Source organism: Photinus pyralis, unplaced genomic scaffold (genome assembly GCF_008802855.1).
Source record: "Photinus pyralis isolate 1611_PpyrPB1 unplaced genomic scaffold, Ppyr1.3 Ppyr1.4_LG4, whole genome shotgun sequence".
NCBI classification, from domain to species: domain Eukaryota; kingdom Metazoa; phylum Arthropoda; class Insecta; order Coleoptera; family Lampyridae; genus Photinus; species Photinus pyralis.
In genome coordinates, this window is record NW_022170511.1 from 20,485,924 (window position 1) to 20,497,215 (window position 11,292).

General features: G+C 35.5%; 1 protein-coding gene across 1 annotated transcript; it reads left to right on the forward strand.

Moving 5' to 3' along the window:
- Positions 1 to 7,408: 7,408 nt before the first annotated feature.
- LOC116169543 (pre-mRNA-splicing factor RBM22-like) lies at positions 7,409 to 9,094 on the forward strand. Its single transcript, XM_031485657.1, has 5 exons — positions 7,409 to 7,575; positions 7,626 to 7,679; positions 7,732 to 7,995; positions 8,040 to 8,404; positions 8,454 to 9,094. Exons 1-5 carry the CDS (start codon positions 7,522 to 7,524, stop codon positions 8,995 to 8,997), a joined length of 1,281 nt encoding a protein of 426 aa, XP_031341517.1. The 5' UTR covers positions 7,409 to 7,521; the 3' UTR covers positions 8,998 to 9,094.
- Positions 9,095 to 11,292: the final 2,198 nt, after the last annotated feature.

The window sequence follows — 11,292 nt, forward strand, 5'->3', positions numbered from 1 at the left end:
AATCAAAAAATCTTGAGAAATCAAGCATTTTCTGCAAATAGGGTACATCGGTACCCACCATGAAGCAAATGGCAAAAATAGTCAGAAGTTATATGGAAGTCAGTTTCCATAATGCTGTATTGATATATAATTACTACATTTTATGCAATTAAATCCACGTTTGTACTAGTAAGTAAATGAACGATGACGGGTGCAAGATTATTCACACAGCCAAGGACCAATGTACATTACATGTACCTTGACCAGAAATACTTCGCCGAGTCATAGAATGGATCCTTTGTCGGTATAATTAGCTGGGCCGAACTGAGTACCAACATTAGATCAACAACATTTATGGTATATTGAATAAAGTAACGGACTGTACTCGTAGTAATGCCAATAATCTTGCTATAAGTCTCGTTGCGTTCTAATTAAACTTCTAATTAAGGCTCCTGTACAGGGTGCCAATTATTTATGGAATATAATATATATCATCTCGGTAAATATCAAAAACTTACATCATTTTTCTATATGAAAGATGTTTAACATTTTATTTCCCATAATAAGGCAGCATTCAGTTGTTTATATTTCAGAAAACAAATGAGTAAAACAATTGAATTTTTAAAAAAAATTTGTTGTAATTAGATCAATAACATTAATCCATCCTCTACATTAAAATAAAACAAATGAACTTGTACGTTTCTTATTAAACCCTGAAGACAAAATGAAATTTGAACTTAATATTGTCAATAGATATAGCTGTTAAAAAGAACATTTGTTTATGTACCTACACATTATGATTATGATTTATAACGTTTAAGAAAAAGTCGAGGGAAAACTACGGGAAAAGTATACTTTCATGATTGTGAAGATCAGCGACGCAATAGTTTAGTTAATTTTGAGTCAATCTCTTAGAACGTGTACCTAGTTTCAGCATGTGAATCATGGTATCAAGTGGTAAGTGCTGAATATTTTTTAAAAAAGTGGCATTTGATGAGTGCCGACAGAAGTGTCTACTACTTACTCTCTCATACTGCTTCGTTTCCTTCTTTATGCAATACGAGGGCATAACTTCGGCTTCGATGGTTGCGCTACATCACGCTCACCTCACCTACTTTAGAAACTTTTGCGGGTTTCTTTGACTTTCTAATAAGAAAAATTCAGAGGATTATTTTCGTGAAATATTTAAATATTGATGGCATCGTTTACCCTTTAACACCACACAAGGACACAGCTTAAACTTCGGTTGCTGTGCTACGTCACCTCTCTACCTTACAAACTTTCGTCGACGATTTTTTTTACTTTCTATCTAATGACACATTAAATGTGTACATTATTCAATTTCAAAGACACATCGACGATTTTAATACGATATTTCAATTAAAATGCAATTTAAAAGGATCGCCATTCTGGATATCGAAAATTACATCAATTCCATAGCGAACTATGAAGAATGTGAAAAGTAATATGAGCAATTACAAGCTACCCTTATTTTTCAGTGTGGAATCTATTTATGAACAGAAAAAAGCCGGTTGCATTAGAAAAAACAAGAATTTCGCAATACTATCCAATTTTGTTGGACAGTTTTTACAAATACTTATTAGGTAAGATCTTAGACAAGGAAAGAGGGTCTTTCATTTTGTTTCGGGATGTAAAAGCCTTTTGTACCCTGTAGGGATAAGTTACTTATATGGATTCTTATATTTTCTCGGTTTCTAAAAACCCAGTTAAGATGATTCTTAGGAAATAAAACACAATTAGAACTACAACACTAAATTTAGAGTTAAATTGATCAAGGTACACATACCCACTTCTCCCAAATATTAAGTGGTATAAAGTGTCATTTTCGGAATTTGATGCGGTACATTTAAATTGAATATGTATAATACGATGTGGAAGAGGAAAACCCTTACCTTTAAATCTGCTGCTTGCAATTTCTGGAACAAAGTAAAAATTAGAAAATAATGCAATTTTGATCAAAATTTACTTAATAACTTGGACCAAGTTGCATTTTAGATATCATTGTAATTCCCAATATAAAGAAAACTAAGGGAAACAAAATAGACTACACGACTTTCTATATCTTACACATAAGGATGCCGAAATAAAAAAAAGACTTATTTTGGCTTTTAATTTTTAGGGGTGATGCAAAATTCCCTTACCTTCTCTAATAATCCCTTCGATAAACCAGTTGAGTTTATACCACGCACTAACACCCACAATCACGATCAACGAAACACTACTACTTAGATACACGCACATACATTCGCCGACGAATTGATTTGTGAATAAATGGCATTGTTATAAAAGATAAGGAACACCTGCAGATTAGTCAACGCGTTTCGGCCGAACGCTACACCTGTAGGTAATTATAAAATTGGCATTCAATTCATCTTTTCCATATTCGAGAAGTTCATTTTATTTAAAAACAGCATGATTCAATTTTCAAGAATAAAACGTTTTTTTTAAATAAAAAGGACTTCCATTTCTTTAAAACCCGCCCTATTTATTAAGTCAAAATAAAAACAACAAAAATAAACCGATACAACGAAATATCGAAGGATCCTCAGTATTACCATCTTTTTTTATCGACCATTTATTTTAACCTTACAAGTCAACAAAGATGTATCAAATTCATGTCATGGGCACTTAATTTTTTCCCAACGATCTTGGTACATGAATAATAATAATAATAATATTGAATTGTTAAACATCTAAGTAGGGAACAATCCAGTGAATGTCCGAACACGATACATGACCTATGGAATGAAGAACCTATATTGATTTCTATTATATTGAGCCCGAAATTTCTCCTGTTCCCGATTCACTCGAAGTACTATAACTTTTGTTCCTGTTGGAACAGCTCCCTGAAAATCAATAGTGTCCGTTCATAATATCTAAAGTACCCGCGCACCAAATTTTGAAACAATCGACCACATTTAAAAAGAGTTATAGCGCACACGGACGGACGGACGGACAACAATACAAAAGTATAAAGGATCTGAGGATCCTTAATAAAATGAAAGAACAAAACAGATTAAATTGTTTCACGGGCTTCTCTGAAAATAGCAGAAACCATAAAGATACCGCCTCAAAACAGAAGATCACATTCATACTTATTTAAAAAAATTCTTACTGACAATGTGAGATCTACTTGTCCGCTTGAAATGGGATTCAGGGGATGAAATCCACAATTAAAGCACTCAACAATTCATAGCAAAGAATTGAATTAAATTGTTTCCTTCAACTCGAAATGGTAATGCGAATTTAATCGACGTACCATGGGATTCACAGGGTGAAATTACCCTCAAAATACTGAAAAATGCATAGAAAAGGTATTAGGTACATCGAACGAAAAATTCATACCTCACTGACTTGCAATGGGATGCACGAGATAAGCTCAACCCCTAAATGATGTAAAAATTCATTGTATGTGACAAACCATTTAACTAATTGTAGTAACCTACCTATTATTGGTGTTTCCGGCGTTTATCTGTATTTAGCTTATTGATTTTCTACTTTCTTAGGTAGGTAGGTTGTGCAAACACTGAATCGAAATGCATAGAAATGTCTTTATTACCTACAAGAAATATCAGTTGTGACATACACTGCAAGAACAAAATTAGGTATATAAAAATTGCTTCTTAGAGGCGTATGCCTTGCAGAGCTGGGCAGAATACTTTAAAAAAGTATTTGAATACTAAATACTTTTACGTCCAGCACAAGCGAATACTAGATACAGATACATTGAAAAGTATTCAAATACTTTAAAAAAATAAGTATTCAAATACTTTAGAATGTATTCGAATACTTTCAAAAGTATTCTAATACTATCAAAGGTATTCGAATACTATAAAAAGTATTCGAATACAGTAAAAAGTATTCAAATACTTGTCACTCAAATATATTAAAAATTTAAAAATAAAATTTCTTATAGAATGTGGCCTGTAGAATCCATAATTTCAAACAGTTCCAAGATTGGGCTACTAGTTCAAAAGTTACAGCCCTTTGAATTTTCTTTCGAAATTGGTTTCTAGTATAACTTTTGATTGAGAAGTCTGATCGAAAAAGTACGAATTGTTTTGGATTCTACGCACCAAAATTAATAAGAAAAAGTGTTTTCCCGAGAAATTTTGGTGCAGTAGATTTTTGGTAAAAAAGGAAGGTTATACACTGCCTTTTTTTGAGCCCCGAAAAGAAAATTGTCTCAGATCGACCCGGAAAAAAAATTTTCTTATAGAATGGTGCCTGTAGAATCCATAATTTCAAACAGTTCCAAGATTGGGCTACTAGTTCAAAAGTTACAGCCCTTTGAATTTTCTTTCGAAATTTGTTTCTAGTCTATAACTTTTGATTGAGAAGTCTGATCGAAAAAGTACGAATTGATTTGGATTCTACGCACCCAAATTAAAAAGAAAAAGTGTTTTCCCGAGAAATTTTGGTGTAGTCGATTTTTGGTAAAAAAGGAAGGTTATACACTGCCTTTTTTTGAGCCCCGAAAAAAAAATTGTCTCAGATCGACCCGGGAAAAAAATTTTCTTATAGAATGTGGCCTGTAGAATCCATAATTTCAAACAGTTCCAAGATTGGGCTACTAGTTCAAAAGTTACAGCCCTTTGAATTTTCTTTCGAAATTGGTTTCTAGTCTATAACTTTTGATTGAGAAGTCTGATCGAAAAAGTACGAATTGTTTTGGATTCTACGCACCAAAATTAATAAGAAAAAGTGTTTTCCCGAGAAATTTTGGTGCAGTCGATTTTTGGTAAAAAAGGAAGGTTATACACTGCCTTTTTTTGAGCCCCGAAAAAAAAATTGTCTCAGATCGACCCGGAAAAAAAATTTTCTTATAGAATGTGGCCTGTAGAATCCATAATTTCAAACAGTTTCAAGATTGGGCTACTAGTTCAAAAGTTACAGCCCTTTGAATTTTCTTTCGAAATTGGTTTCTAGTCCATAACTTTTGATTGAGAAGTCTAATCGAAAAAGTACGAATTGTTTTGTGGTTGTAAAATCTACTGTATTTATTAATCTCCCTAAAATACACTCGATCTTGGTTTTAAATCAGGATGACTTTATTTTTAGTTCACTCAAATTTTGTTGCCTCCTGGAAAAGAACTCTCGATCAAAAGCATAAGATCATTGCATAAAAATTTATTCAATGATAAAAAAAATCGCTCCAGCTGAAGCTGTCGGGATTTTATCACGCTTTTGATCCCTAGTTTTTTTTTCCGTTGCAACAAAACTTTCATGTAAAAATGATAAAATCAAGCATTGTGTATTTACCCCCGCCATTTTTTTTAATTCAAAATTATAATATAATCATAAAAAGCATCGTTGGGACATCTGTCGTAAATAAAGTGAATTGAGTGCTGAATATAAATGTAGTGGCGTCCTCTGTGAAAGTATTACACAACTAATTAGCTTTCTACATGTAATGGTGACACAAATTACCGTTAGATGTCAATTACGATTTTATTTTTGAAATTTTGAGCGCCTTATGCAAAAATTGCCTGTTCTTATCTTTATTTTGTTACATTTAAACAATGCATAGTAATAATTACATTACATTGAACTTGCGGCAAATATTATCAGCTGCTGGGTACCGTCGCCAATTTTGTGTGTTTTGAGTTATGCGCCGATTTTTCTAAGCATAGCCTAATTACCAAGAGGTTTATTAATTTAATTATAAATAAATAACATCATACTGTGTGTAAAGCGATAGGGTATACAAGAAGGAATTTGTTTTAAATATTGATTTATGAAAAAAATTTATTCTTCATGATATTTTTTGCTTGCTTTGAAAGTACCAATAACGTTTCGATAATCTAAAATTTATTTATAGAAATCTCTTGTATACCCCATCGCTTTACACACTGTATCATTTACAACATGATTCTTTGTGGTAGCGCAATGATGAGGGTGTTGAAGATGTATGAAATAGGTACCTATTCCTGCTTGTGTGTATATTTGGCTTATCTTAGATTTGGAAATATAATACATCATACGTAGTGTTTCAGATAATCGTAAAAAGGTACAAAATCTTTATACGTAGATTGCAGTCAACTTTAATAAATTATTTATTGAATTGTGGGATAGGTACCTACTTTTAGAAGTACCCAACATCAAAGGGTTTAAGAGGAATATCATTTTATTTATTCTTTTCCCAATTGAAGGTAAAATCAAACGAATAAGAGAGACCCTGTTCGCGTATACCACAAGCAAGGAAGCTGAGGTGAGTCCACAGACTCATTTTATTAAGCAAACGTGCCCAATTATTATTATTATATTATATTATAAGCTTTTAGACATTCCACCAAATCTTCATAGATCATTATCCTGTGTAATTTTTAAGGAAAAAATTAAGATTAGACACAGATCGAACTACTATATGACTGGGTTTGGAATTTTTAATTTTTTTTAGATTACAATTTGGAGAGGAACTTTAACCAAAAATGCAGAAGTGTCCTCCACTTTTCAGATAATTTAAAAATGTACTTTTATGTTTCACATAAGGGAAGAACTTGCTGCATAGAAACAGATCCCCCTCAATGGGTCTAGTCCAGCGTTTCCCAACCGGTGGTTCGCGAACCCCCGGGGGTTCGCCCGCGCTTTCAAGGGGTTCGCAGAACAAAAAACGGCGGAATTAATTTACTTAAGCTAAATTTCGATATTTCAATCATGTATAGCCCTAATGAGTAAATCCATTAAAATCGTTTGCGCATGATTGCAGCATTCAATGGGAGTATAAACGAATGAAAAACGCGCTACAAATGCTACAATATATTTCTTTCACTTCTCAACTCTGCAACAGTGCTAGATTCACTTGACTTCATGCGTGATTAGGAAAACCACTTCAAAGGCAAACTATCGAACAGTGTCTGAAGGCAGGGAGTATTATTAGGATCCATAGACAAAGTAAGGAGATACATAAAGTACCGAATGACGTTTCTGCGTCATCATCAGTTACGGATCATGAAGTAACACAAAAGGATAGTAGTGACGTAGCGGTAGCACTTCCCCAATCTAGTAAAAAGAAATGCGCGTATAGTGAGATGAAAACAAAGAAGAGGAAGTATGACAATGTTAAATTATGAACAAGAATAAGTTGGGGGTTCGCCAGAAAAAAAATCTAAAGAGGGGGTTCGTTGTTAGTAAAAGGTTGGGAACCACTGGTCTAGTCCAAAAGACCTATAGCAATGTAGTTTGTAAAAGGAAGAGGTTCCAACCTCGAAGTATAAGTCTCTACATTTCAAGTGCTCAATAATATGCCGTTTAGACATGCTTATTTCTCTGGATATGTGAAAAAATATGAAATACTTATCGCGAAATCGCTATATTAAAGATTAGATGAAACAAGTGGTGCCACCTCTGGTGTATACAGTCAGTTTACAGTTAAATTGATGTTGGCATTCCGATTTTCATTGCCCTATTTTAAAGTTATTATGTTGGCAGGCCTCAATCATTTGCCTTATTTGACGTCTATTTATTTACCCTTCTGTTGAATTATTTGTAATTTTTAGGTGATTTACAATCCATATCAAAATGGCAATGTCAAAGACAACAAATACGTACAACAGACAAAATTGGGAGGATGCCGTAAGTAGAATGGGTAATAAATACTTAAATTAACTAACCTCACTTTTTAGGACTTCCCCATACTTTGCCAAACATGTTTAGGAGACAATCCGTATATTAGAATGGTTTGTACGCCTTTTTGCGCCCCTTTTCTTTTGTAATTAAGTTGATTTGTAGACAAAGGAAAAATACGGCAAGGAGTGTAAAATTTGTGCGAGACCGTTTACAGTGTTTCGTTGGTGTCCCGGTGCGAGAATGAGATTTAAGAAAACTGAAATATGTCAAACGTGTAGCAAGTTGAAGAACGTGTGTCAAACTTGCTTATTAGACTTGGAGTATGGTCTGCCAATTCAAGTGCGGGATTCTGCTTTGAAGATGCGTGACGATTTACCTAAAAGTGATGTCAATAAGGAATACTACATCCAAAATATGGAACGAGAAGTAAGTTATTACATGTCGAAGTGTCTCGCTACATTATTCTTTAGTTGGCCAGGGCGGAATCGGGTGCTGTTATCGGTACGCGTACTGGGGAGCCCAACGATTTATTGATGCGATTGGCGAGAACTGCGCCTTATTATAAAAGAAATAGGCCGCACGTCTGTTCCTTTTGGGTTAAAGGTGAATGTCGACGAGGAGAAGAATGTCCCTATCGCCACGAGAAGCCTACCGATCCGGATGACCCGTTGGCAGATCAGAACATTAAAGATCGGTATTATGGCATCAATGATCCTGTAGCGGATAAACTTCTCAAACGGGCAGCTGCCATGCCCGCCTTACCTCCTCCGGAAGATAAAACTATTACCACTTTGTATATTGGTAATTTGGGAACGTTAAATGAGCAAGACATAAGGTACGTGTTATGACGTGCATTTATCGCTGTATTTTAATGTTTTGTTCAGGGATCATTTCTATCAATATGGTGAAATACGTTCAATCAGTCTGGTACCAAAACAGCAGTGCGCGTTCGTACAATACACTACAAGATCAGCAGCAGAAAATGCGGCAGAAAAAACATTTAATAAATTAATCCTGGGCGGTAGAAGACTAACAATTAAGTGGGGTCGTTCGCAAGGTAGACAGGGACCCACAATTGGCAATCCCACAGCAGAACTATTTGAACCAGTACCCGGCCTTCCAGGAACTCTTCCAGAGTTGAGCAACAACTTTTTCAATTTAGAACCCGGACACATACCGCTACCTAACATGCCGCCACCGTCATCATTAATGGTACCTCCCATGTTTGCACCGCCACCGATGCCTCCTTTCTTTTTTACGCCAACGCAAGCATCTGCATTCGTTCCACCAGTGTCAAGTAGTCTTAGTACGGCTAGTAGTAGTACCGCAAGTAACGGGGACGTTAGCGGGAAACCAACTGTGCATTATCCTAGTCAAGACCCTTCTAGATTAGGCGCGACACAATTGTTAGCTGATAGGCAGGAATAGTAACGAAGCTACGAAGATCATCTTCACTTAGAATAAGAACAATGTTATAGAAGATATGATAATAATAAAAACAATGCGTTTCTGATCTTTTATGGCAGGCAACTTGGTTACTAATTTTGTTATGATAATTGTGGCAAGAATTCCAGAACAACAAACTAAGAGAAAGTCTTGGAAAAGGCAAGCAATTTTTTTTGGGTTTTTTGTTTAGTCAAATGAAGTGAGCTGATCTGATAAAAAAACTCCTGCACTTAATTTTGCATCTTAAAAAAAGTTAATAATAGGATTTGGTAGGATTAAATTTGTCATGGGAATGGCATGCTCTAGATTTCATAAGTTTTCTAAATATGGCTTTGCAAACAGTTATTCCCTATCCCGAATAGTTTTCCAATATTTTGTTGTAACATTGAATTTGCCATACAAAGCCATGTAATTTTCCGTTTTGCTCTTAATAGAACCATCAGACCAAAGATCATCAGTTACATCCTGTACAACTTTTATTAATTCTGACTGCAAACAATAATTTGGATGTAAGTATATTAATCAAAGATCAAGATTGTTGATTCGTAGTATTAAGTTCTCCATAATAGACAATGATAATAGTTTGTTTGTTATGATCGCCCATAGAAACCATAATAAAAATCCTAGTTTGTTTTTTTAATTAATTTATTTCTCAACGTAATCACAAGATTGTTGAATAATTGCACTTGACATTGTATCAATTTCACTTTGCACTAATATTTTGTTTTGCTGTAAAGTGTAATTAACGTCATGCTCCTTGGACTATTTGAATTGGATAATAATGAATTTTAATACTAAGCAGGGCGAGTTATTTCGAATATGTGATATTGAAATCTCAACTTGTGCATCGAGGGTAAAAGTCCAAATAAGCCACCTGACATATATTTGTGTGTGGATTTGTTTTTATGTGTCCCATAAAAGTGCCACCTTGGTGATACCCTATTGCTAATCGATTTTTTTACTTAACCCTTGGTTGGTAGGTATTGGTTTTGTGGCAACCTTTTGTTAAGTTGGTGCAAGTATATCACCTCTCGAAACCTATAGGTATACGTAGTGGTGTAGTAGTCAGGGAGACATTTCTGAAAAGTGCATGTCTAACGGCGTTTTGTGCTACAAACTGGCAACAGGCGGCTAATTTGCCCCCGCTGAAAACGATGCACCCTGTTGCCAGACCCGATTTTGGCATTTAAGCCCTTAAATCCACGATGGCGGCCGTTTTTCGGTTATGTTGAGCCTCACCAAGGCACGCCACTGAAAGTTTTGGGTAGTTTAAGGGTAGAATAACATCTAGTACGCACGACGACACCGTTTAGGCACACTTTCGTATTCATAATAGGGGCCTAAATGCCAAAACTCCGCTTAAAAATGTCAAAAATGCAAACATTCGTCTTTTTTTTCTGGCCGGTTTTCGGGGTCCAATATGTATTCATATGGTCAAGTTAACATTTAAGTATGTGGGGACCTCCTGCAGCGCCATATGCCTGGGGCCTAAATATCAAGATGGGGCCTGGAAAGTCCAAAAACAGTGAAAAAGTCGTTCTTTTTCCAGTATTTTTACTACACTGGCCACACATTCCCCATTTCGATGGCCTCTAGCAATAATATGCGAATTGCGAATATCATTCTGGATGTTACACAACTGAAGGGCTTAACTGCGGAAGTGGGGACTCGTCTCCTATAAACTTTAACTATGGAACCAAGAGGCAGAAGTTGGTTTAGCGGCATAATTTGAGGGGAAATATATTAAAATATGAATACATATTGGACGCCGAGAACCGATCAGAAAAAAAAATTACGAATTTTTGCTTTTTTGACGTTTCTAAGCGGAGTTCTGGCATTTAGGCCCCTAATATGAATACGAAAGTGTACCTAAACGGTGTCGTCGTGTGTACTAGATGTTATTCTACCCTTAAACTACCAAAAACGTTCAGTGGCGTGCCTTTGTGGGCTCGAAATAACCGAAAAACGGCCATTTTGGCCGCCATCTTGAATTTAAGGGCTTAAATGCCAAAATCGGGTCTGGCAACAGGGCGCATCGTTTTCAGCGGGGGCAAATTAGTCTAGAACCGCCTGTTGCCAGTTTGTTGCACAAAACGCCGTTAAACATGATTTAGAGAGCCTTTTTCGCAGAAATGTCTCCCTGTCTATAGTGGAGCCGGAGCGCTTCTCCGGCACTGCTTGTGAGAGGGGAGCGGCGCTCTGGCACAGGATAGGAGACGGAGATAAGATAAGTGATGATAACTAATGATATTTGCGACTTAGATAGAATTATAGTGA

Coding starts and splice junctions, on each gene's coding strand:
- LOC116169543 (XM_031485657.1), top strand. CDS start 7,522: ATGGCAATGTCAAAGACAACAAATACGTACAACAGACAAAATTGGGAG. Junction 7,996..8,039: donor TCCAAAATATGGAACGAGAA/GTAAGTTATTAC, acceptor ATTATTCTTTAG/TTGGCCAGGGCGGAATCGGG. Junction 8,405..8,453: donor TTAAATGAGCAAGACATAAG/GTACGTGTTATG, acceptor TGTTTTGTTCAG/GGATCATTTCTATCAATATG.